The sequence below is a fragment of the Gavia stellata genome, chromosome 1 (assembly GCF_030936135.1).
Source record: "Gavia stellata isolate bGavSte3 chromosome 1, bGavSte3.hap2, whole genome shotgun sequence".
Classification (NCBI taxonomy): domain Eukaryota; kingdom Metazoa; phylum Chordata; class Aves; order Gaviiformes; family Gaviidae; genus Gavia; species Gavia stellata.
In genome coordinates, this window is record NC_082594.1 from 34,891,501 (window position 1) to 34,918,467 (window position 26,967).

Genomic DNA, 26,967 nt, shown 5'->3' on the forward strand with positions numbered 1-26,967 from the left:
ATAAGGGGAGGATATTTCTGGTGTGTGAAAAGTCTAACCTGACCTGCTCTTCTCTGTGCCTAGAAGTAATAAATACCACCCAGACCTGTATTGTCTGCATAACTTAGAAGGAATCAATAAGAATTTTTGTGACTGAGTCACAGTAAGAGGAAATGTTTATCTACCTGTCCTAGCAAATAAGCACACAAAGTTCTGCATAACCAAGAAAGATTAAGATTAGATACTGCACCATATGGGAAAGCTTTCCTGTTGGGAAATTGGATGTAGTTAATTTCTGATGGTGAGTAACTTGTATGTTCTTTGTATATTAGTATTTGGCACCTATTATTGTATGACTTCATGACATCAGTTCTCCAAAAACTTAAAAAAATATCATGCAAGTTCCTTAAGGTTTGGTTGGGGAAATCCCCAGACTCTACTATAAAAGATCTCCTTTGTCCCTTTGCTGTCACCTCTGCTGGCTGAGAAGATGAAGCACACACAGATGGCTGTGCTGCTCCTCATGCAAAGCATGACTGCTGTGGCTGGAACAACGGCAACAACAGAAGTGGTAAGATGAGGGTCTCATAACCTGAGCTTTGGTGCCTTCTTGTCTTCTCAGGTAATCTAGATTGCTGAAAAATATTTTAAGGTTACTGCAAAATTACTAGGCAAGTGTTGGGATCTCTATATGGAGAAAGTTTAAAGTATTCCTCTATCCTCTCTCCAACTAATGTATAGGGACTGGGTAATAAATGTAAAAGTGAGGCACAGGTTTAAAATCAGAGTCAAATTCTGCCTTTGGTTAGATGAGTGCAACTCCCAGTGAGGATCTGAGTGGGTATTAAATGCTCTGTGTAGCTTCTAATTAATTAGCAAGGGCTTATAGCAGGAAAGGATCCACACCTTTGATATGGATGGAGTTGGGAGGTGGGGGCTTTCCCAGTTGCATGATTGCTGTCATACTCTGTGACCAGGCATATGAAAGCCATGCTGGGTGGTTTTTGTAGGGTGCTCTCCCTCTTCCCCATAAAACTGTATCTGTTTGGGCAAAGCAGAAGTTCATAACAAAGCTATTAATCAGGAAAAAAAAACCCCAAACCCCACCGACAAATCTGGGCAGGAAGGAAGAAGAGAAAACTTTGAAATAAAAGGTAAAAAGTAAAAACTACATTAGTGAGAGATTTGTTTTGATTTTGTACTACCTCATTTCTTTTTAAATTTTAAACTGGGCTTAAATTACCAGAAGAAAAAGTTTGCGCATAGCTTAAAAGCTCTTCCAAACGAAACAAAACATTTTGGTTTTGTTTGACCCAAAGTGACTGCCTTTTGGTATTTTTTAGTTAAAATTTGGAAAAAAACCCATTTTGGCTCCCAATGACTTTTTCTGATTTGTCTGGTTTACTCACCAACCAGAAAAATCCTGCGTGCCCCTAGTTATATTTTTTGATATTTGGGAGCACTGTGGATGCAGGCAGTGAAATCAGCATCTCCTGGGAAGGTGGATTTAACTGCTCAAGGAATGGAAAGTTGCAAAAGGCAAGATGGAGGTGTAAATATATGTTGATAAGCTGAGGATAGAAAGCTTAGTATGAGAGACATTTCTCCTCAGTTTGCTTAACTTTAAGCTAGTCTCCAGTTTGTGCAATTTACACAATGTGTGATGCTCTCTGCCCTACCACTGTTAATTGCTACTAACTGTCCCCCTGCCCCATGTTTGATGTAATCATATGAGCGCACAAATGCTTGTTCAAATGGGTTTATTTAACCAACTGTCCTACAAAAGCTTGTTTATGCTGTGCCCTCTAATAGACCTGCCCTTTGCCAGCCATTTGGAGCTCCCCGACATTCCCTGGCTCGGGAATGGGACTCTGAATGGGATTTGGGAAATGCAGAAAGACCCAGGGGTAGGTGTCCTGTTGCGGGGGAAGACCATTTGGTGCTTGGTCTGTCACACCATTTGACATTGAGAGTATGTTGCTGCAGTTCCCAGTTTGCCACAGATTTTAGTGAGACCCCACTATAGGTGACAGTGTGCCGCGTCACAGTGATGCACCATGCTCTGCACACTATGTGGGGATGCAGTAGACCTTTAGGCACACACAGTACAGTGCCAGGGTGACAGCCGCTCTCCTTGCTGCGACAGGAAGGCAGGTGCCAACCACAGATGGAAGTTAAAGGGGAGGTATATTTTCTTACTACATGAGACTCCCAAGGTGGACCTGGCTGTATCCTTGGCAGTGTGGTGGCAGTGGGATGCTGCCCCCTCCGTGGTGCTAGTAGCAGAGCAGGATGCATGCCCCCGCTGTCGCAGTTTGTAGCCTGACAGCTTGGCATGAAAGGGGCAACGAGTCCTGCGCTGAGAGGCTGGAGTACAAGCCGGGCAGTGAGGAGTGAACGTCCCTGCTGGGAGGACAGTAGTCTTCGGATTTAGGGCAGGGGGGCATGGTACTGTCATTTTAGACTGCCATGCAATCTGCCAGGGCTGCCTGTCAGAGCCCCAGCTCACACCTCCCGGGGAGGCTGAGCGTCCCCTGCCTTGCACTGGTCACACAGAGCCTTTCTTCAAGAACAGGTGCCTATGAAGTGACAGTGCCCGGGGAAATGTTAGTCGCCTCAGCAGCAGATCAGAAAAGCCAATTAGTTTTAAAGTTGCTGGGGATGGCTCCCATAATAAAATCAAAGTGCTTTGGAGCTGCAGGATGGGGGCTAGCTGGTGGGGAAGGGACAGTGCCATATGCAGAAATTCACACTAAACAGGCTTTCCTTTGCTTTTTAGACTCCTCTTCTCAATACAACACTTCTGTATCTGACTCAGCCTAGCAAGACAACTGGTGACCTGCGCACTCCCCCAAAGGTATGACCATTACTGTTCTTCAATGAAGTCCAGAAAAAAACAAATTAGGAACTTGTGTCCCATTTTTTAAATGCCACACAGTCACTCAGAGATTTAACCTTGACACACGTTCATCAGTTAGGCTGTCCAGGAAACGGCATTTAGGTGTTATGTGTCCAGGATTTTAGGCAGTAGCGAAGTCCCAAAATCATGAGTGCTGCTGCCATGTCATTCAATGCCTTAAGTCACATCCAAAGCTCTGGCATTGCCCTTGTGACTACTGAACTGGACCCCAGACATGAAACAGCTGGGGCCATGGGGGTTTGATGGCAAGGTACCAAACAGTTTGGTGGTTACAGCCTCCCTGGAGGAAGGGGAAAACTTCTTTTCAACTCTGTCTTACCATGTAAACCAGAGCAGGGCCTTGAAACTATCTTCAGAGAAATGCCCGCTTGTAGTTGCTGGGGGTGAGAAAATCGTAATTCTTCCTGTTCTACTTAGTTCAAATTTTATTCAACTATTTGCTGATAGAGGGACTTGAATCTGATTTCTGTGTCTTCTGGTACAGTGTTCAAGTCCTTGGTCTGCAGATTTCAGCGTTTGGTTTCTTTCCTTCTCTGCGTCAGAGACTGCTTAATAATGTTTGTTTGGAGCACATTCAATGGGACACACTTGCTCTGAATGGTCCTGCAACTTAGTATCAAGAACAGGGTTTGTCCAAAGCACAGCTCCAGATCAGGTCAGAGATGGTAGACAGCTTGACAGCAGATTTTTGTTGTCCAGGCTAGCCCAGTGTGGCACCTGGGATGTGTGGAGAGACATCTTCTGAGAGGGAGTTAAGTCTCTGGCTCCAGTAAAGGGTTTAGAAAGTTAAATGGAATTAGGAGTCTCTCTCTGAGTCTCAGTAGCAGGACCCAAACCTCATCCCTCTCCTTGCCCAGCTGAGGTGGTCTCTGTTCCTGCCCTGTGGTTTCTGTGGATCCCATTCTCTGAATTCATTGAATGAGCAAGTAGCTAATTCAGAGCTTTGAAGGCCATTGGACTACAGTGTAGCTGGAAATTAAGCACTGAAATGGCTAGGGTGTTTTGAGGATGTAACCCTAAGTCCCTAAGTCCACATTTAGGCAGCTGAATAAATTTCCTGGTTTTCAGAAAATCAGGTACCTGCCAGCTCCTACCCCCTTTCTTAAATTGAAGGGATGTGGAAAAGGAACATTTCTCATAGCTTCAAATATGTATACATAACAGCTTAATTTTACAGAGTGAAATGTTACTGTCAAGTCCTTGCTGTAGGCCTGGACAGTTTGCTCGCTTTTAAGCATTTAGTGTAAATTATTAGACTTTAAAAAACATACAACTCCATCAAAAGTAACAGCCTATCTTGTGCATTTTTCTACAGGACAAGGGAAGACATTTTTGTTATATGGTTATCCTTTGACTGGTATTGTATTTTGGTAGAAGCACTTACTGACCTAAGGGGCTTTTAACTAAACAATGCTTCTTGGTCTCATGAATGTCATGATCCCAGTGTTTGTAATGTCAATGGAAGAATGGAAGTAGTTCTGTCTGCCCAGGCTGTCTGTTCCTTTGGGGGAGCTGTCTCTTGGCTTAGATATAAGCTGCGCTTACTGCAATGAAGCTCTGCCTGCAATTCAAGGCGCTCTTATAACACAAATGTTAAAATATAGTGATTGTTTTTCATAAGGAGTTTAAATGCACAAGATGGAGGTTTTTTGGGAGATCATCTGAATACATTTATGAATGGTTTATTTAGCACATAGAGTAAGCATGGTACATCTAGATAAACTGATGGCTGTATATAGTCAGGACTGCAGTTTATAGCAGAGTACACAATGTGTAGTTTGCACTATGCTATATATGGAAACATATATTTATGTATAGTACATACTATGCTACAATACGTATAGTATACTCTCTCTTGGTATACATATACACATACATATTATATTTGTTTTATACACAGGAGGGATAGAATACAATACCTTCTACACAAAATTAGCATGCCAGTGCACAACAGTCTTATAGAAGGTCCCATGTACTCACTAAGCCACATTTATTTCTTCTTTTGTTTTTTCCCCCCATCTGTTTCTTTTGTTATTGCTGAGCAATTTTCCATCCCAGTTATGCCTGTACACAGAGGACTCAGAGGTGCAGAAGCATCTAAGTGACTTAGGAACATATTTTTCATAGTAATTTAGGTACTGCTAGCCATATTTTCAAAAGTACTTGGAAACATAGAAATAGTTTGCACTATGTTCTCAGTGGGATATTCAGAGGTGCTTTGGTAACCTACCTGGAGGGGAAATCAATGGAAGTTATGTGCTGGGACATTCTGGAATGCCATGAGATACTTCTCTGCTTCCTTTCATGTTAAATGTCTTCAGCAGTCTGGCTGTGAGAGAAGTTTTAAGGCCCATGGTGCTTGAATAACACAGATAAAACGTCTTTTCATGCTTTCTTTCAAAATGAGATGCATGCTGTTCGTTACAGCTGCAGTAAAGAGGTTGCCAGAAGTGTGAACTGGGATCATTCCTGCTTGCTGCTGTTCTCTTGGGCTCACAGATCAAGACAGCTTTGCTGCTGGCCATCACTGCATGTTCTGGGCTAGTTTGGTGGTGAGGAAGTTAGTTGAAATTACTGTGAAAAAGCGAGGGAAAAAGTGCTGAAATGTCAGCTTTCAGTAGATAGTTTTGTTATTTGCTTGTTTATTTTTAAGAGTGAGAAAGAGAAAACACATGAAAAACTGGGATTTCTGCAAGGCAGGAGGAGAGATTATAGAAAGAAGTGTATTTAAAGAGCAAGTCTGTAGTTTTAAAATATGCAGCCGCCTTGAAGTGTGTGCCAGAATATTTTAAAGTAACATCAAATATCTTTATTAATAAATTTGTGATAGGTTTATGAACTGGGAAATGTTTTGTGTACAAACAAAAAAGAACTGCTTCAGTATTCAGCGCAGTGTTTATAGGAAACTGTGTGCTTTGGCTGTAAATTATGGCAAGATCATGAATTGCCAGCCCTGACCTTTCCATACACCATACACATTGCTCCAGTGGTGATGCTTTGAACATGCAGACAGCCAGGACACGGCGATTCATGCTAATGGAATGGGCAATAGCTTTGCGAACTATCCACAAATGTGGATGAGTGGGCTGTGATGTGTGGGCGTTACGTGCAATATTTTGTAGCAAAATAAGTATCTCTACCTCAGGCTGAGCCTGCATATTTAATTTGTCACCTTTCAGTGGTGTATAATTAAACGAATATGTCTATTTGCTGGGGCTGGCTGAGAAACTCCAAATGAAGCATTTTTCTTTTCAAAACTTTCCCTGTTACTAGTTCTATTTCGGTGCTTTCATCTCTATGGATGGAAACAACTAGATGATCTGATCAATTCAATTCAGATTAACAGAACAGTAACTATAAGACCTAACTTACTAAGTCATTATTTTCCTGCTGTTGTGTGCTTTTCCATCTGCTGGAACAGTTATTTCATTATCTTAGGAACATTGTCCACAAGATTGGGAAAGTAAGAACTATTATATGCCTCTGTTTTTCCAACGGTAAAATCTTTACAGCAATATTTAGCTATTTTCAGAAAGATTTGTAAGGCTGAGTCATAAAAAATGCTAGATATTTTGAGTTCCTTGGAATAAAAAGGTGAAGGATGTCTAGTAACGAAGTTGTTGATCTCACAATTGTCACAGCTTATATTATTGTCAGGCATTAGCTACTGATTCCAGAGAAGAATATTAACACTTTTTTCCTTACCGATTTGTTATTGCAGCTCTTTGCCAACGTCTCCGGCTCTGTGGATGATGAGGGAACTTGTCAGTGCTCTGTGTACTTGCCGGATACCACCTTTCCAGTGCAGAAGGCTGAGCAATTGGAAATCATAGCCACAACGCTCTTGGAGAAATTTGAGAGAGAGCTTTCTCAAGTAAGGTGTTCTTGTCTCATAAATATAACAATTGTATCTGCTGAAAAACGGTTGCCTGTGAAAAAGTACAGCAGTCAGTGGTTTTCTGTGACCTGCCTTTCAAACAGGGAGAAAGAGGGATCTGTAAGAAGAAGAAGAAGGGTGATTAAATCTCAAATCTCTGACATTGTAGCATGTCATACATTTAAATATCCTTAGGCCTCTTTTCTAGGCCTTTGCAGCTAGAGGCATGTGGTATTTTTGGAAGAATGGTTATGTTTTTCCTCTTTTGGCTCAGTTTTATTGGTTTGTGATTGCTACACAGAGCTATAGGAAGCCAAGCCTCCTGCTTTTTCATGTGTTATTATTTGTGTCAAGCCAGCCAGATTGTAAGAGGGAAATGAAGGGAAAGAGGAGAAAGGTCACCGCTGCCCAGACTGAAGAAGTAGGTGAATATTTGCCCCTTCATGTCTTCTGCTCTCACAGATTAAAAAAAAAATAAAAAAAAATCAAGTATCTTCCTTGTCAACATCTGAAGCTGTGGCAGTGAGAGTGCTGAATTATGCATTGTTGTTGAAGACAAACACACCTTACACTACTTGGGCTGCTTGTTGCATGAATTCAGATCCATTTTTTGAGGAACTCAGGCAAACCTACACATGCTGCAGTGCACTGGGTGAAGCTGCTTGTGAAGACAGAAATCTGTATTTGACTTTTGATAGTGGATAAATATTCAGGATTCAGATTAGGTGTCCAGCAGAACGTGTTTTCTTCAGGAACCAAGCATCTTAAGAAATGAAGTGTCCTTGAATTAATCAGCAGAAAAGGCACAGCATTAAATTATAAATTCTAACCATAAATATTCATAACCCTGCTCTGGTATAATCAAGAACAGATAAGCTGTGCATAAAAAACACAACAACAGGCAGAGGATCCTGTGGTAAGATCTTTCAGTTCAAATCACTTGTTTTGAAAGAACTGGAGCTAACAATGAAACACATGCAGCTGTCAGCAGGAATATGAAGAGCAAGCTGACAGAAGTCCCACTGTCTCCAAGCACAGGAATTACCTGATCCCTTGCAGCATGGAGGCGTAGCTCAGTTAATGACCCAAATCTCAGAAAATCACTGAGATTTCACGTCCCCAGACTGTTCCCAGAATCACAGAATCAGTACGGTTGGAAAAGACCTGTAAGATCATCGAGTCCAACCTGGGGGGGGGAAAAAAAAAAAAAAAAAAAAAAAAAAAAAAAAAAAAAAAACACACCAAAACACAACCACAAAATCCATGCCACACAACAACAATAACAAGCCACAACCCACCCAACACCACACAGCACCATGTCCATCAAGCTACATCCCACAATGCCACATCCACACGCTCCTTGAATACCTCCAGGGAGGGTGACTCTACCACCTCCCTGGGCAGCCTATTCCAGTGTTTCACCACTCTCTCAGTGAAGAACTTTTTCCTAATGTCTAGCCTGAACCTCCCCTGTCGCAACTTGAGGCCATTTCCTCTAGTCCTGTCACTAGTCACTTGGGAGAAGAGACCAACACCCACCTCTCTGCAACCCCCTTTCAGGTAGTTGTAGAGAGCGATGAGGTCTCCCCTCAGCCTCCTCTTCTCCAGGCTAAACAACCCCAGCTCGCTCAGCCGCTCCTCATAAGACTTGTGTTCCAGACCCCTCACCAGCTTCGTCGCCCTTCTCTGGACACGCTCCAGCACCTCAATGTCCTTCTTGTAGTGAGGGGCCCAAAACTGAACACAGTATTCGAGGTGCGGCCTCACCAGAGCCGAGTACAGAGGCATGATCACCTCCCTGCTCCTGCTGGCCACACCATTTCTGATGCAAGCCAGGATGCCGTTGGCCTTCTTGGCCACCTGGGCACACTGCTGGCTCATATTCAGCCGGGTGTCGATCAACACCCCCAGGTCCTTTTCTGCAGGGGAACTTTCCAGCCACTCATCCCCAAGCCTGTAGCGTTGCCTGGGGTTGTTGTGGCCGAAGTGTAGAACCCGGCACTTGGCCTTATTGAACTTCATCCGGTTGGCCTCAGCCCATCGATCCAGCCTGTCCAGATCCCTCTGCAGAGCCTTCCTACCCTCAAGCAGATCAACACTCCCTCCCAACTTGGTGTCATCTGCAAACTTGCTGAGGGAGCACTCTATCCCCTCATCCAGATCATCAATGAAGATATTAAACAAGACCGGTCCCAAAACCGAGCCCTGGGGGACTCCGCTTGTGACCGGCCGCCAGCTGGATTTCACCCCATTCACCACAACCCTCTGGGCTCGGCCATCCAGCCAGTTTTTTACCCAGCGAAGAGTGTACCTGTCTAAACCACAGGCCGCCAGCTTCTCTAGGAGAATACTGTGGGGAACAGTGTCAAAGGCTTTGCTGAAGTCCAGGTAGACAACATCAACAGCCTTCCCCTCATCCACTAGGCGGGTCACCTGGTCATAGAAGGAGATCAGGTTGGTCAAGCAGGACCTGCCTTTCATGAACCCGTGCTGGCTTGGCCTGATCCCTTGGGTAACCTGCACGTGTCCCGTGAGCGCCCTCAAGATGAGCCTCTCCATAACCTTCCCCGGCACCGAGGTCAGGCTGACAGGCCTGTAGTTCCCCGGATCCTCCTTCCGACCCTTCTTGTAGATGGGCGTCACGTTGGCAAGCCTCCAGTCATCCGGGACCTCCCCCGTTGACCAGGACTGTTGATAAATGATGGAGAGCGGCTTGGCAAGCTCTTCCGCCAGTTCCCTCAGCACCCTTGGGTGGATGCCATCAGGCCCCATAGACTTATGAGTGTCCAGGTGGCATAGCAGGTCGTTAACTGCTTCCTCCTGGATCATGGGGAGCCTATTTTGCCCTCCATCCCTGTCATCCAGCTCAGGGGGACGGATACCCTGAGGATACCCGGTGTGGCTGTTAAAGACTGAGGCAAAGAAGGCATTAAGTACCTCAGCCTTTTCCTCATCCTTCGTGACAAGGTTCCCCGCCGCATCCAGTAGAGGATGGAGATCCTCCTTGGCCCTCTTTTTGCTGTTAATGTATTTATAGAAGCTTTTTTTGTTGTCCCTCACGACCGTGGCCAGGTTGAGCTCTAGCTGGGCTTTCGCCTTCCTAATTCCCTCCCTGCATGACCTAACGAGGTCCTTGTACTCTTCTTCACTTGCCTGCCCCTTTTTCCAGAGGTGGTAAGTTCTCTTTTTTTCCCCAAGCCTCAGCATAAGCTCCTTGTTGAGCCAGGCCGGCCGTCTTCCCCGCCGGCTCTTCTTACGGCACAGGGGCACTGCCTGCTCCTGCGCCTTCAAGATTTCCCACTGCGGTTACTGCCAGCATTTTAAGCTAATTGCACTGGGACGGGATCAGGGGCATGATTCCCAGCCAGAAAGTTGGTGTGATTCTTCAAGGTGTTTGTGTACCACCTTCCCCAGTCACTTGCCCTGGTGTAACCAGTCTCTTACCAGTACTTTCCTCAGAATGGTGCATGTTTTCTGTAGCAAGTCCAATGTGTGACTTACCTGCTAGTGTCATGCAGATCTGCAGAGCATCTCAAATGCTGCTTGACCTCTCTATGTGGACAACCTCAGATCTCCATTGAGTTCAGACATCTTGCTCATATAAAGACACAGGTTACTATAGATACCTAAAATTAGGTTCCAGATTTGTATGTGAAACTCACCTCTAAATTCAGGGCAAGCTGAATCCCTGTCATGGACTTTAATATCTAGATTGCCAACTGGTGTCAACTGGTGTAACTGTGTTGTCATCCTTAGGTGCCCAGCAGTGTACTGCAGTGTAGACACTGACCTTGGCTTTCAGTTCTCGGTGCAGACAGTGAAAATTCTTGACCTAACTCAGGCTTCACTGAATTCCGTCCTGTCGAGACTAATCAGCCAAGCAGTGTTACAATGCATCTAGTTAGATAAAGTGTGACATATACTTTGGTGTGGTATAGGCAAAGAGACACTTTGGGTCAGAAATGAAAATGAACAGATTGCATTTTGGTGTAACTCTATGTGTGTAAGATTTCTCAGTTATCACAGAATCACAGAATCATTAAGGTTGGAAAAGACCTGTAAGATCATCAAGTCCAACCATCAACCCAACACCACCATGCCCATTAAACCGTGTCCCACAATGCCTCGTCCACACGTTCCTTGAACACCTCCAGTGAGGGTGACTCCACCACTTCCCTGGGCAGCCTGTTCCAATGCTTCACCACTCTCTCAGTAAAGAAATTTTCCCTAATATCCAGCCCAAACCTCCCCTGGTGAACTTGAGGCCATTTCCTCTTGTCCTGTTGCTAGTCACTTGGGAGAAGAGACCAACACCCACCTCTCTGCAACCTCCTTTCAGGCACTTGCAGAGAGCGATAACGTCTCCCCTCAGCATCCTCTTCTCCAGACTGAACAACCCCAGTTCCCTCAGGCGCTCCTCAAAAGACTTGTGCTCCAGACCCCTCACCAACATTGTTGCCCTTCTCTGGACACACTCCAGCACCTCAATATCTTTCTTGTAGTGAGGGGCCCAAAACTGAACACAGTATTATAATGTTGTTTTCTGTAGAAAGAAGAAAGCTGTCAAGCATTGCCCTATTGATAGCTGAACTTAAGTAATCTGAGGTCTTCTGATGCATGAGTCTTCATACTTACAAATTCTTCATTTTTCCAGTTGTGGAAAAAAATCCTCCTTATACAAACCTGTGTATTACTTTAGTCATGATAATACTCATAGAAAGAAGGAAATAATGACATGGAGGAAAGCCAAGTTCTCATTATTGATCATTATTAGAAATGATCCTGAGCAAATTCCTAGGGAATCATGCTCAAACATAACCTAGTCTCACCACAGGGGTGGGAATTTCTACTGAGTGCTTCCTTTTTTGACTCTGAGAATCCATGCTTTAGTTGCTCTTCTAAAACACCCTTTGAAGCTCATGGGAGCCTTTCCTGGGTAAGAGCTGCAGGATTGGACCCTCTTAAGGATGCTTTCCATGTGCTAGAAGTCCCAGATAAACAACCTGATTGAATCGTTAACCTTTTGCCTGATTGTAGGCTAATTCAAAAAGCAAGGGGGTCCTTTTATAGAATCAGCAGGCAAGGAAGCTTGCAGATAAAGAGATGCTCTCATGTGCCAAATGAGTACAAACCGTAGCCTGAAAATACCAGACTAATTTTTCCTCTGTCGCATCAACCTTTGCCAGCATAATTATGATTACAGAAGAAAATTAACCTTTCAAAGCAAAGCGGGAATTGGTTGCTCCTCTCAATAGGAAAGGGGAGAGGACACTTCCATAACAGGGATGGGTCAGCACGTGATCCCAAGGAGAGAGAGTGTCTTTCAGAACTTGGCTCACAACAGCCACGACATCCTCATGTAACAAAAACAGGAGAAAAAAAATCATGCCTGCCCTCTGCCAGGAACAGCTGTTTTCGAAACAGGTTAAGCTGCAGTGGAATTCTTCTCCGTGTCAGCTTGCAGACTGCTTGCCAACCTTGTTCCTTATGGGTCTGTAGAGGTCAGGCCTGCCCGAAGTCAGCGTCCTGGGCTGAGTGACTATAGAGTTGCTGGTTTTGTCACTTCTTTCTTATCTTCCCTCAGTCCTCTCACTTTTTTCCTTTTACGTCTTTATCTTGCACCTTTGTTTCCCCTTCTATACACTCCAAATGTGTGCTGGAGAAGTGTCTGTGTGCATGCTGCAAAACCTGTGTTGATAAATACCAATTGCAGGTAAATGACACAGTAAATGAGCATTGCAGATTTTTCCTGCCCTTTTCATTCCACGAGGGTGACAATGCTTGGAAAGGAGCAAAAACTGAAACTGAGGAATTTGTTTCTTACGTATGCCTCACATGGCTCCATTCTCTTCCTATAAAGGGCTAATACAGGCCCTAGGCACTCATCATACCCTACTTTAGGCTTTTACCACAAATGTGGCAGCAATCAGTACTAGTTATTGGTCTGTATCCCCAAATATGGGATATGCACAGAATTTCTGGGCCAGCCTGTCAAGAGACAACAGCTAGTCCCTAGCAGGTAGATGCAATAGAAGACCAGGGATTACAAGCTGCTTAAATCTGTCTGCCAAGCAACAGAGCAACGTCATGTTTCTTTTTCAGCTGATATTTCTAAACTACAGAAACTCCTGAGCCAGATCTGAGCAGGTGGGAATGTCCACATAAGGCATTGCAATGCTCGACATATGTGCTGGATTTGCCTGCAAAAGCAGTATAGACCTGTTAGAGCAGCACTGCTGAGAAAATTGTATTTGTCCAATAATTTGCCAGGGAAGCTATTAGCCTAAGTTCATTGTGATGCTGGTGGGGCTGGTGGCAGAGTGCAAGGGCTAGTTCAGGCTCAACTTGTATGGATATCTCTCAGCTATACTCCACTGGATGGTGTTGACATGTCCTTAAATGACCTAGATGGTTGACTGAGTGAAAACCCTCTGATGTGGGAGGGGAACTTCAGGTCTGTGTCCTGCAGCACTCTGCAATCAGGGCTGAAATAACTATGTACGCCTTGTTCACCCTCAGCATTTTGTCCAGGCTCTCAGGACCCTGGAGAAAACTCCAGATTCACAGGTTTCTCACTAATGAGTACCCATCACTAATTCCATCGGTCTGTTTATTTCAGTGATTTGTAGATTTGGTCTGTATTGCAGCATTATTAATATTAATATTATTACTACTGCTGCTGCTGCTGCTGCTGCTGCTGCTGCTGCTGCTGCTGCTGCTACTACTACTACTACTACTACTACTACTACTACTACTACTGTGAGAAAGGTTATTAATACCTAGATAGATTTCCAAATATCTCTATGATGCATGTGGCTTCACAGAGCAGTGCAATTTTGTTCAGGCATGGGCTTGCTTTATATTTCTCAGGCTGTGATCGTACATGCTTTCTTTTTTGTTGTGCAAACTCTAGACACACAGTTTAAACATTGACCTTTGAAGAATTTTTTTGGAAGATTTTTCTGATGATATCTTCCAACTCCAAACTGATTTTGGAGATCAGTAAAAGTGTGAGGTCCAACTACATCTGGCTTTTCCAAGAACATTGTCCAGTTCTTCCTACAGTTCCCTCCTGAACAGATGATGGTGACAGTTAGGACAAGGGATCCCAGCTGTCTTTGTTGTCAGCCAGATACAAGGAGCTAAATCTAAGTCTTTTTTTTTTTTTTTTAAATTTTTTTTAATTTTCTTTTTATTTTTATATGTGAGAAATAGCTTACATATTCCTTAGCTTGAAGTTACCCAGGCTTGACCTGAGAGATCTAGAGCATCCAGTGTTATGAGCCAGGGTGCTTCTGCTGCAGCTTATGGAGACATGCCAGTTTATATCAGAGCAGCTCAATGTTTGGCTGCACGCATTTAGAACAGAAGATCTGTTTCAAACCCTGATTTAAATGCATGGATTGAGCAGCCTGCTTTTGGTGTATGTTATGTATGGGCATGCAGGTACGTTATGTATGGGCATGCAGAGGGGGTTTGTTCAGACTTATAGTGTAGTTGTGCCGTTATTGAAAATTATACTTTTGAAAAGAGGGTGTTCTCACTTATGTTTCTCCTTCTTCAGGGCCATGAGGTCCCACACCTCCTCTTTGGTACACAAAGGATTCAATCAAAATTGAAGGAATTATTGGATAAGTGTATTTGTTGGGGTTCCCATCCCAGGGACTGCTGCCAGAAAAGGAGAAAAGGGAGTCTATAGTCTTCACACCATGACAGGATTTGAGAGGTCATTCCAGAGCCAATGGGGAAAACCACTGACTTTCATTTTATGTTAAGATAATGCAAGAATGTTTGAGATGATGTGGGCTAAAAATCTTTCAGGCAAAGAAGCAATAGTTATGGAAATCATAGTGCTGTAGAGAGAGGGACTTATACTACAAACACCATCTGAGAGAATAAATACGGAGTTACCGGTGCAACAAACTACTTATATTTATTCCTACTTCTTGCTTTTTGTGATATAATTATATTGATTTAATGCAAAACAGACATGACTTTTATGAAGCATATAGGAGAGAAATTATGTATATTTCCCAAAGTGTTAAATTTCAAGAAACTAATATTTTCCAAGGAATGTCCCAAATCCGTATAATATTCTTAACATTCTGCACCGCAATGCTTGTGCTGTGACCTTTACCTCAGCAGATACATGTGTGAAAATATATTTATCTGGACAACTGTTTAATGGTTCAAAGGCTGAAAAGGCTGCTATGTAAATTACTGTAGCTAAAGCCTGCAATAAATTTTACATTTTAATTTAAACCAGATTTGATTTTTAACACTGTGTTTAAACATTCCCCCCCTGCTCAAAGACAAACCCCAAACCAGTTCTTCCAACTTTTGACACAATTCAAATGTACACAGGCTAAAATCCTATTTGGATTCAAATAATAAGAAATGAAGTTGAAAAACTTGTGTATCCTTTATTGCATTTTTCAGCCTCCTTGGGTTGCTTTTGTGAGATAACACACTGCAGATTTCCTAATAAAATTTTCACCAATGTAAGTTCTTGGCATACTGAGGATAAAATTAGCTCACACAGACAATATTAGCAAAGAATTTTAAAAAATGGAAGACTGTGAGTAAAATTCTGCCTTCAGTTATCCCCAGGCATTTCTGAGGGGACTTTGTGGAACTGCCAACTATAAATGGGGGTTAAATTTTACATTTTTTATGTATGTGATGAGAATTTCATTTATGTAATCTATGTGAAGAATATATATGTCAAGTTATACATGAGGTAATCAGAAATAGAATAAAGATGTCAAACAGGCTTGTTTTATTTGCTAAACTGGACTTGAATATGTACCTTTTTTTTTTTCTTTAAGGTTAGAGAGTACTCAAAAATGATTGAACTGTATCAGCAGCAAATCCTTAATCTAACCGTAAGAGTGGAGCATATGGAGAAGAGCAGTATATCTTACAGAGAACTGGACTTCCAGTTACTGAAAGTGGAAATCAGTGACCTAGAGAGACTGGTCACTCAGCTGAAATCCAGCCTTGTTGGAAGCAATGTCATCGTTGAGCAAATATATTTGGAGGTATTGCCAGAATCTTAATTAGCCACTGAGGGTTCAAATATACAGATAGTCTATTCTGTCTTTAGTGTTTATGTTGAGGAAATGTAGCCTGTCTCTACTGCAGCCAGTGGAATTATTTTAGCATTTCATCAGCATAAATTAAAAGAAAGCTTGACCTTAAATGTATTAACATCTTTTTCCTTGATATAGAGCATTGAAAAGCAAAGAAACCTCAAAACTAATAGGGACTTCTTTATTTTTGCCAACTATCTGCCTGAAAGTTAGCAGTTTTGCATAGCGTTGAGTGCATGAGCTGATTAAATTATTATAATAAATGTTAATTTATAGACCCCCATGCTTGAAAGCCTCTGTGCTTTAACTTAGATAATTGTAAAATTAGCTTCTGGTTGCTAGGGCAGTGGCCCGATCAATATGAAATCAAGAAGTGGGAAAGACTATCACCTTCCCAGCAGACTATAAATCACATTTTCAAAATTGTAATTAATCACTCACCTAGAGAGAATAATTACTTCAGATGGAAAGTGAAATATAATTTTCTCCATTGTCCTCTAGATCGTCAAGTAGGTGATTGAGAACATTATTTATCTTTGCAAATAAAATTTCCAGATGCTTTTGTAAGGCTGGAATAAGTACTTTTTGTATATAATAGCTAGCACTTGCCTAAGAATTGCTGGATATTTTTATACTATGTATAAAATAACACTATATTTTTGCATTATGGTATACAATGGAGTGTTAAAGCATTCCTTTGTAGTCACATACCTCTACTGTAAATGTAAAGTTCAGGCTAGCAGGATAAGGGCTATTCTTAGTGATAATTCTTAAAACCTGTTCTGCAGCATCTTCTATGGTACGATCAACCCTGCCTGCAAATATCTGTATAATAAGGTTGACAGAAATTTAAACTTGCTCTCTTCTTTTTTTCTCTCTAGATCACAAATCTGACTATACTCGTAAATGAACTAGAATCACTGGACAAAAACAATATCCTTGCAATTCGTCGACAAATTGTGTCTCTGCAGAATCGATTGAAAGAGTGTGAAGAGAGCGCAAACAAAACTACAGTACCCCCTTATTTCCCACCAGGTAAGCATTTCACTTGTATAACAGGTAAGAAACAACATAATACATGGGTAGAACAGTAAATGCACAGATTTCTCTTTGTTAATATTAAATACAATTATAATGATACTACTTAGCTCTTGAAAAATTGAGGAGACAGCTCTTACTGTTTCATCAATGGGTTCAAAAGGAAAATGAGGGCAGGAAACAAACTCTTCCAGACACAGTAGCTGTTTTCAACTGGAAAAAGTTGTAATCTTCCTCTCACCTGCAGTGTGAAAAGCGAATCTCTACCCACTTCTCTTTTTCAAAACAGTTTCCTTTTTTTTTTGTGGGAAACTATGCTTTTTTCTAACCGGCTTTGATTTTTAATAGTTCCTGTGAAAGTGACCTGTGTCATGGCAATTTTGCTCTAATGCTGCTTGGGAAATGTATGAGCAACACTAAAGCTGTTGGTAATGCAAGCTTCGGAAGGTAGCTTTGCATGAAGATTACTTTTGCTTCACAGGCAAAAGATTCTGCTAAATCAGAAGGTCAAGAACCTTGGGGGGGAAATTCTGGTCTCAGGGAAATAAGTGGGAGCTTTATTACTGATTTCAGCAGAACTAGGATTTTATAATTTTCTTAACTAGGAAAGGTTATGTTCTGGGGCTTAGATCAGTGGTTCCCAGAGTGCAGTTCATATAAAAGTATCAACAGTCACAGGATATGTGGTGATAAGTTTACAACTGGAATAATTTTTGTCTTGATGTTGTGTTCAGTTTGCAAAATCACATTGCGAGTGAATCGTAGTCTGAGAAAGAGTCAGATATGATAGACTGGAGCAAACCATTTAGGAAACACTAGTTTAGGTATGCCAGGTCAAGCATCCCACTTGCTAACAGGCAGGAGGATTTATCAAACTGTGTTGATCCCCTGCGTGTTTTATACACAGGGGGGTTCTTTTGACAGAGCATTGTAAGAGAGAAACTGCTCTGTTGTGTACAACACCCAGGGGAAGGATCCTGCTTTTTCACATAAGCTGGTTAGCAATCAGCCAGAGGAGCCCATAAAAAAGGAGGAGTGGTGTCCTGCTTGCAAGGAGCACAGATTTGCACCTACCGGCATTTACCTCTCCTCAGCTTTGGGTCAGCTAGTTCAAGCATCTCATCGGAAAGGCGAGAGGCAGAAATACAAGTTCCCCTTAGGGTCAGCTGCCTTTCCTATTGTGATCTTCTTAGGGCTTCCTGGTGGTGCAAGCAGCTGCTGCACTTCTCTGACAGGATGCACAAGTAACACCTTGTCTGGGGGAGCAGGCAAGAGAGAAAGCCGAAACAAAAACCTGCATTGCAAAATCTCTAGGCCCTTCTCTGCTCCTTAAGGAAGGGCTTAAAATGTTTCAATAAAAAAAAAGAAAAGCAATGTTTTAGAAGTATTTGAAGGGTATGCCATTGATTTATTGAGGGTGATGGTGTGTGGAAAGAAACAGCCTCTTTCTCTTCAAGCCTCCAGCAAGCCTTTGTTTTGGTGAGAAAGTACTGAGCTCTGGAACAAGAATACTTTGTCCTTCCATGAGTGATGAAGGGAGGACTGCCTGGGTGGTTGGCATGAGCGTCTGTGGGACATACGAGCTTTCATGGAGTGGGAAAGGGAGGTCTGTGCTTCACAGTGCAGCTCCATGAAAGGATAGGCAAGTCGTGTCTAGAGCAGGATGATAGCTCTGGGATGGGGAAATGTAACTGCATAGGATTGTGACCATAATAGAATTATTTAGTATTGTTTCTCAGGGCACGGTACAGAGATGGATACAATTTATCTAGACCAAAATTGTATTGCTTTAGCATTGCCTTACTCATGACTGGTGTGCCAGCTAGCTCAGGCACCTTTGCACGTCACTACATTGTGTGGGAACCACAGAGCAGAAAATGACCTAGAAGGCCAAAACCTCAGGCGGTATGAACAACAATAGCTCCATTGACTTCCGGAGAGTTACCACCACTGACATCAGCTGAGGACATCCTCTGGAGTTGTCTGTGAGTTTATCTCCTGCCCACAGCAATAGGAACCCTGGAGAGGTTGGAGGATGTGTGTGGGTATATGGTCATGTCCACTTTTAGGGTGAGGGTGGTCTCTGAGGCTGGCACAAAGAACTGGCAGAGCAACTGAGGGCTGGCAAGTTTCCTGCCTGTTGGGAGATGCCAGCTATACAGAGAACTCAGGTGTTATGCAGGTTCAGATCCCTGCTAATCCACGCAGAACTGGCATATCCTGACTTTATGTGCCTGGTGGGGAGCAAATATTCTCTGGGCAGAGAACTTTGTAGAGCAATTACATGTCCTGCAGACTGGATCTGAAAACAAGTAGTAGTAGGAAGACGTTATTGCTTGGGGAGATGGAGTTAGTATTCAAGAGAGCTGCATTTTCTAGATGGTCATTTTGGAGGCTTTGCATGGATGCTCACACCTAGGCCTCTGAAGCTCTCTAGCACTCATTTATGCATTTGAACACAATTTCCATACGTTTTCTCTGCAAGCTTGAATGCCTTGAATTCCTGCCAAACCATTTGGCCTTGCCCTGCTTTTAGTTCATATTATATTTATAATGTTTGTATTAAACTGACTCTTTGTCCTGTTTTCAGACTGCGTTTTCTTTCCCTCTTCATCCTCTCTCCTGCACATTTTGGGTAGGCAATATGAACTAGAGAGAGCTTGGCTAATCCCCAAGCTGTCTAAGACCATGAGTCTAAAGGCAAGTTTAATTAAAGCTTCTTGATTCTCAGTGCTGTAGTACGCAGCCCCTCTGACTCTGTCCCCCAAGGCTTTTGCTGCTGTATTTCTCAGAGTGAGCAGGCCTGTTCTCAAACAACATAGCAGAAATAAATCACTGGTTTCCATTTGCCTTTCTCTCCGGCTGGAGAAGTGGGTGTCTGGGTGTCTGAGATGGGGCTTAGTAAATATGTAGTTATTCATTCTCCTCATCATCACTGGCTTTCCTATCTGCAGCAGTTCCTGGCATCTCTCTCCTCACGACTCCAGTGGGAAGAAATATTTACCCATTCATTTTTCTTTTGCATGGATCTCATCTGGCTGCATCAGGGCAGGTGTAGAGAGAAAAGACCGCAGGATGGTTCTTTGAGGACTCTGCAGCAGATTCTTTGTCACATCTCACTGGAATGATCTGAGAGAGGCAGCAGGGAGAAGTGAGTCAGATGAAACTCTCAAAGGCAAAAAAAGAAAAAGGGGAAAAAAGAGAAAAGCTGTTTTTTCTGGCTTTTATACATTTAGTAATTAAGGATTTCAAGTTGCTGGTGAATAGGTCTCAGCAGGAGGAAGACCTGGTGTAGCTTAATGCTGAAACTCAGGCAATACTATTGGAGTCTTACAGTGATTTCACTTTTGCCTTATATTTTACCTCCCATGTACACAAGATGTCTGTGGTTTTTAAGTGTTTTGGGTTGTGTTTTGAAATTAATATGTCCATGTGCAAAGAGAGAGACATGCCTACAGGCACTTGAAAAGAGCTGGCCAGTGCCTCCTCTCCAGGACTGCCTAAACTGCCCCTGGAGACACATGCATTTCTCCATTGGCAATGGAAGGAGCTTAGCTGAGGCACCTGAATTTTTAGTTGCCTGAGGGTAGGTCAGATGAACTCTAGCCCTCCACCTCATCCCCTCTTAGACGCTGACAACATAAGTCTTCTCTGACGCAGCTGTCAGCCTGTGTCTGTGCCCTGTGATACTGGTGAAGACTGAGGTGTCTGTGTGGGTCTTCCTATGTGAGTGAGGCAGTAGGAACCAAGATGAGCCTTTCCCTGAGCAGCTCTGTCTACTGTGTCTCAAGCCATAGTAAGGCTGGTAACAGCTCACACATCTGGATGCAGTAGTTCGTCTGATGGGAGAGGAGCATGCACATCTGGTGCTTGGAAGCATGTGTGAGAGTGTAGCATCAGCCTGCTCCTGGCCTCTGTGCCCCTCATGGAAGTTCCTTTAAATGTGGGTCTCACCTTGTCTCATGATCTTCGGCTGCATAGGCGAACTGTGGTCCCTTCTCTTTTGCAATCAGATGCAGCTGCTTGGTGGTGGGAGGCTGCTGGAGTTTTTTTGGCATATGTATTGTTGGAGTGAGAAGCTGATGTGCTCTGTGAGTGCTTCAGAGTGAAGTGGGTGAAGCGAGACCCAAGGGGATGTGTCTCATGCTCAGTTCTGCAGCCTGTTAGCCAAGCAAGTCAGGCTCCCTCCAGTCCTGACAACTAAGTGCCAGGTCCTTCTCTCATGAATCAGAAGGATTAGTAAACAACTGAGCTGAGATACTGGTTCTTTATGTAGGTAGAAGGAGAACTACGTGTACCTATGTTAGTCCTCCTCTCGCCTATTTGCTACAGAAGCATGAAACAAAGGAAGGCAAAAATACCAAGGCATCATTTATCAGTGGCCCAAAACAGTGGAGAAAGGAGTTAAAAACTTGGAAGTTTGAATAATGCATATGGATTTATTTCAAGTACCTTCTAATATTTACAAAATTACATGACACTTTGTTTTCTTTGTGCATTTTTCTTCCCACAAGATCCAGACAGGAAGGCAAGTTTAAATTAAATAAACAACAATGAATCCTTCTGAACCTGTGCAGAAGACAGATCACCCCCTGACTACCAGAGAGTTTTTTGGTAAAAAAAAAAATAATTCTGGGAAAGTTTTCAAGGAAATCAAAATCAAGCACATGCTCTATAGAAACGTCAGACAATTTTTTATGTCATTAAAACGGAACACACTTCTAACTTTATTTTAATAATTCATTGTTTCATAAATAAAAACCAAACAAGTGTTCAGCAGAGAGATCTCTTTAAGGGAAGAAATAATAATTTATTATTTCTTTTGTAAAAAAGGTCTCTCTGCTGAACACACGTTTGTTTTTTATTTATGAAACAATGTATGAATTATTAAAATAAATCTGGAATTGTGTTCTGCTTAATGACATGAAAAATTATTTGAGGTCGCATATAGATGAGCTTAGCAGTGCTTCACTACCTGCAAGCTTCGGTGCTATATTTTTCTAAACAAATCGAGAGTTTTAGAGCATTTAATAACCATTTAATTCTAAGATAAGTTTATTGTGATTTAAGCACAGTAATATATTCAATATGTCACCATCTTGAAAGAAGCTCTCATGCTGGAGGTAGCAATACATAATAGGGATATAAGAAAAAAACAGTTCAAATTGATTGATGGAGTTGGCAGGCTGCAAGCTGTTTTGCACTGTCTGCCTTAGCTTTCTTCCTTTGCATGAGCTGAGGTATAAGCATCTCCAAACATTGGTATCTGTGCCAAGTGCTGAGGCTATGTTACTAGCCATGCTACGTGCCATTTCCAGAGATGCAGCCTGGCTAGCCATACAGCAGTGCCTTCCTTGTGAGCTATATTTGGAAATGAGGTTTCTGCTCCAGGGCCTCATCCTTTGTGAAACACTTAAGTGCATGCTTAAATGCTCATCTGCTCCGAGCCAGGAATGCTGATACGCTACGATTCTTGGTGGCGCAGAGGGAAGCAGTGTTCAACTAGGGTCATCCCACGTTTCAGCCACGAGAATCCCAGGACACAAAAAAGACTGGGGGAAGAGATGGGGTTGTTCACAACTCATGGCATACTCTCTACCATGAGCTGGGCACTCAGGGATGCAGAGCTGCTCCCATGGGCAATACTGACCCCAAGGAATTTGCCAATGTGGCCTGGGGACGCAAGGTTTTAGCTCAGCATAGTGATTTATATTTAATATAAAGCTGCTCCCCACCTTCCTCACTTATGTTGAGATGAGGCTGCAAATGAATCACATGTCCCTCAAGTCACTAGCTCAAGACAGTACAAGACTGTGTGGGGTGAAGGTGTTATGTAGTGGACAGAGAGAAATACTACATTTTGAGAAACAAGGAGACATGGAGAGCTTCACTGCCCAAATCGACTTTACACATTGGCACAAATGTTGCCCTCTTGCTTGGACACTTCTAACATTCAGGCAACAGGTTTCCTTGTCCCAGAGGCAGAGTCCCTTCCCCCTGGGCAAAGCAGATCAGAAAAAGATTTCTCTGTGTTTGCAACAGTCCATTTTCCACCAAATATCTTGTTTCCCAGTCTTTTTCCAAGTAGAGTGCTTCAGATTGGTCTGTCTCCACATTTCCCTCTATCTGTGGGACAGACTAGGATGCCTTTGAGTACAAGATACCTCCTAGGCTTTTTCTGTCAGTGGCTTTAGGAGTTTTCTGTTCAGTTCCGTAAGTATTGTCTGGCCTTGCTTAGGGATGGCCAGCTTTGAGGGCAAAAGGTAAATTCTCTCTCTGTTATTTCTCTTTCTTCTTTGTGCTAAGACACAGGTTATTTATATGCTAGACATTCCTTCATATGACTGAGCTTATGAACAGCCATTCTTTTCATACAGGCTGTAAGCAATCGTGACACAGTACCCATGCAGAGTATTAAAACTTCAAAAGATAAGTTTGACTTTCATCATTCACGCCATAGCTGGTGGTGCATGGAGTTCGTGCTCTGAGGGAGGTAGTATTAACATCAAACAGTTGTGGCCATTAATTTATCCATTAATTGACATGTGAGATTTAGGTCTATTCATATTATACTCCATCTTTAATAAGGAAGTGAAGGCTGTCTAGTGGCTAGAGCATGCCACTGAACTGGGAAACATTGGAGTACCACTAAGCTTGTGAGCTGGTGCCAGTCACTTGACATCTCTGTCTCCATACCTTAGGTGAACAATGAAATATATCCTTACAATGAAAAATCTGGGACACTTTTGTGGCAGTAATACAAACAGCTAATGTTTAGACTTGGAAAAAAGCATACTGGTTTTTGCCAGTGGCAGCTTCGGACTCATCAGAAGCCCAAGGACATTTATGACTGGAGGATTTTTTCCACCAGTGACTTACAATGTTGAGAATTTGTCAGGAAACAGGAATGTCACTGCCATTCAGCATGAGTAAAGGGAAAGTATTTATTGTATCTAAGTTCATTTGGACTTTTTTGTTCCAAAGAGCCTTTGTCATAATTGAATGTTCATTTTGCTTCATTGTTTGTCCTAGTAAGTGTGGAAAAATTTCTACTCAGCCCAGCAGCACATCTTGAAAAATGTTCTGTAGATGCAAAAAGCCAAAGATTTTGGGTAGCAAAATTAACAAAAAAAAAAAGTTTTTTCCATGCTCCTGAAAATGGCTTCGCACTTGATATGTGGAAAACAGAGCTGTTCTGGTTCAGCTTGAAGTCATATTCTCTTTAGAGTTGCCTCACATGAAAACTTGGAGTAATACCTGTCTACATTTCCTAGGCTGTGATTGTTACTGTCTACAGATTTCTTTGAGGGCCTGAGGTGGAATGCACCATGCGGCTGTGACACACTGTTGTAAAGCTGTGATTCTGACAGCAGAACGCTAATCTGAAATGTGACTCTGGAATTACTGCTGCTGCTGCTCCTTCCTTCCCCTCCTCAGTGAAAGACAGAGAAATCAGATGCTCCTCTTTCTTTTTTTCCCATCTCCCATGCCCTCAGTTCCACTGAGGTAGAAAATAACCTAAAATGCTTCTGAAATTGTATTTTCCAAGGGATTTCCTAGTGCATCAGGCTGGCGTGCATCAAATGGGTAGAAACAGAAATCTGTCCCTTGTCTGGCACAGCACAGTGAACACTTATTTTTTGCGAATTAATCCTGACTGAGGACGGATGTCCCTATCTTTGCAAACCCCCCCAATAGCCATAATAACATGTACTTTTTTTTTTTTTCACTAACTTTCTGAGTCAACTTGGAACACTTTGTGACATCCAGTTGCTGACCTTGGCCAAAACCAAGCCTTTTACACATGAAGCTATGCATTTATGTCTGTGCTTTGCCACAAAGCTAATCCCTCGTAAGCACACCCTAGAGGCTACAGTATGCAAAACCTTTCACTAATGATGACATTTGGAAAACCTGTTTCTTTCTCTTTAATTGCAGGTAGCTGCATTCACCGTGGACTGCTCAATGTTAGCCAGCCCTATATTGTAAAGCTGAACTGGAGAGGATTTTCCTACAAATATGGTTCCTGGGGTAGAGATTACTCTCCGTCTAATCCAGAGAAGGAAGTCTATTGGGTTGCACCATTGAACACAGATGGGAGATACTTGGAATACTACAGAATTTATAGTACCTTTGATGATTTGCTGCTCTTTAAACCCATGTATGAAAGTAGAATAACATATGGGGAAGGAAGTGGTGCTGCCCTTTATAATAATTTTTTGTACTATCACTCTTATGGTTCAAGATATATGGTGAAGCACGATGTAAAAACAAACACCATGGTTTTGAGGAAGGATCTTCCAGATGCTGTTACTGGTAACCGTTTCTCTTACGCAGGTGTATCATGGCAAGACATAGATTTTGCCGTGGATGAAAGTGGGTTATGGGTAATATATTCAACAGAAAATAGCATGGGCAACATTGTGATTAGCAAACTCAATGAGACCAGCCTTGATGTGCTAAATACTTGGCAGACAAGACAGTACAAGCCATCTGTTTCCAACGCTTTCATGTTATGTGGTGTTCTGTATGCCACAAGGCCAATGAACACTAGGAAAGAGGAAATCTTCTACATGTATGACACGAGTACTGGCCAAGAAGGTAGAATTAGTGTTATTATGGATAAAAAGTTAGATACAATCCAGAGTATCGATTATAACCCCACAGACCAGAGATTGTATGTTTACAATGACGGTTACCTTCTAAGATATGATGTGACCTTTCAGCCTTAGTATCTCAGTGACATAAGCATGCGATAAAACTGGCAGCAACTAAAATGAGAGATCCAATATGCCTTTAGACAATGCTATTGCCAGTTTTGGGTTCATCTGGTCTGATGTACTGGACTTGTGGGTGTTACATATATATATATATATTAATTATACTCTTTAAAGGAATTGCCCACTCTGGTCAGCAATATTGCTGACACCAGTGTTTGGCAGTACTGGATTCCTTAAGTTTTGATTGGTGTTTATTAGTGTTCAGTGCTTTACAATTGTCCTGCCTCTAAGGGTAGATTTACTGCATAGATTTAGTGCATTTTGTTCACAGAAATTGATGGGCACAGCCTATCTACTGACTGAGAAGCTAATTACCCACTGATGTGCATTTGTCAGTGTAACACAGGCAAGTCACCCAGAAACTGAGAATGAATTTCCACTGATCTTCATCAGAGTGAATTAAGACCTCAGAGAAATTAATCGAAGGATTAAAATAGCATAGGAAGTAGACTTGGTCGGAGGACAGCAACCCATTTGTTAGGTGGAAGCAGCAGTATCTGGCTCAAGGCTTCAGGAAAGCGGGTAGAAATGCACTTTGTTGTTTGAAGTCCTACCCCAGGGAGGGAAGAGAAGTCATCAAGGCAGGGGCAGAGCTCTCTACCCTCGTCATTGTTGATGCCACCCCTGGGACCTCACCTGTAGTTGCCTCACTTCAGCTCAGCTATGTCCCAAGCTGCCACAGCATCAGGCTGGCTTCCTGGAGCAACTGTGGAGGCAAAACTGGCAGCAAGGTTTTCACCAACTTTGTCCCTCTCCCATTCTGCGGCCCTTAGCCTAGATCTGGTCTTACGAATGGACTTACTGCAATCTAGCCATGTTTTGTGGTCAACTTGTCTCCATTTTCCTGGCAGTACAGTGCAAGAAACACTGTTTTCCTTTCCTTTATGCTCTTGTAAGTGGATGCAAATCCTCCCATTGACTTTATTGGCCACAAGTGGCTCTTAGGTGTATATCATGCATTGCCATAGAATGACAGCCATGTTATTTAATGTGTCTCTATTCAGCATTTTTGCCATTCTGTAATTAGCTTCCTGAGAACTTTGTTAGTGTAGGGTCCAATTTGTTCCCTGGGTAATTCTGTCTTACAGCAAGGTAAGAGTTCTTGTGGAAAACAGAAGTCTGGTCAAACTAGTTGGATATATGATGTGGGTTTTTTTAAATGGGTATTTTGTAATAGTTTCTGAGTGTGTGTGCTGTAACAATGTCTTAACTTCATTATGTCAGAAAGCAGGCTGAAATTCTGAAATTCAGAGCTCTACAATGACAAAGACAGTAGTTCAT

At 42.6% G+C, this 26,967-nt stretch overlaps 1 protein-coding gene across 1 annotated transcript; it reads left to right on the forward strand.

Moving 5' to 3' along the window:
- The first annotated feature begins 469 nt into the window (after positions 1-469).
- On the forward strand, positions 470-25,638 carry OLFM4 (olfactomedin 4). Its single transcript, XM_009812620.2, has 6 exons — positions 470-550; positions 2,759-2,836; positions 6,621-6,773; positions 15,605-15,817; positions 16,750-16,903; positions 24,845-25,638. The coding sequence occupies exons 1-6, from the start codon at positions 470-472 to the stop codon at positions 25,636-25,638; spliced, it is 1,473 nt and encodes a 490-aa protein (XP_009810922.2).
- Positions 25,639-26,967: the final 1,329 nt, after the last annotated feature.

Bases quoted from the DNA above. Each gene is read 5' to 3' on its own strand.
- OLFM4 (XM_009812620.2), top strand. From the start codon at position 470: ATGAAGCACACACAGATGGCTGTGCTGCTCCTCATGCAAAGCATGACT. The intron at 2,837-6,620 runs GTATGACCATTA...TTGTTATTGCAG, and splicing joins ACCTGCGCACTCCCCCAAAG to CTCTTTGCCAACGTCTCCGG. The intron at 15,818-16,749 runs GTATTGCCAGAA...TTTTCTCTCTAG, and splicing joins TTGAGCAAATATATTTGGAG to ATCACAAATCTGACTATACT.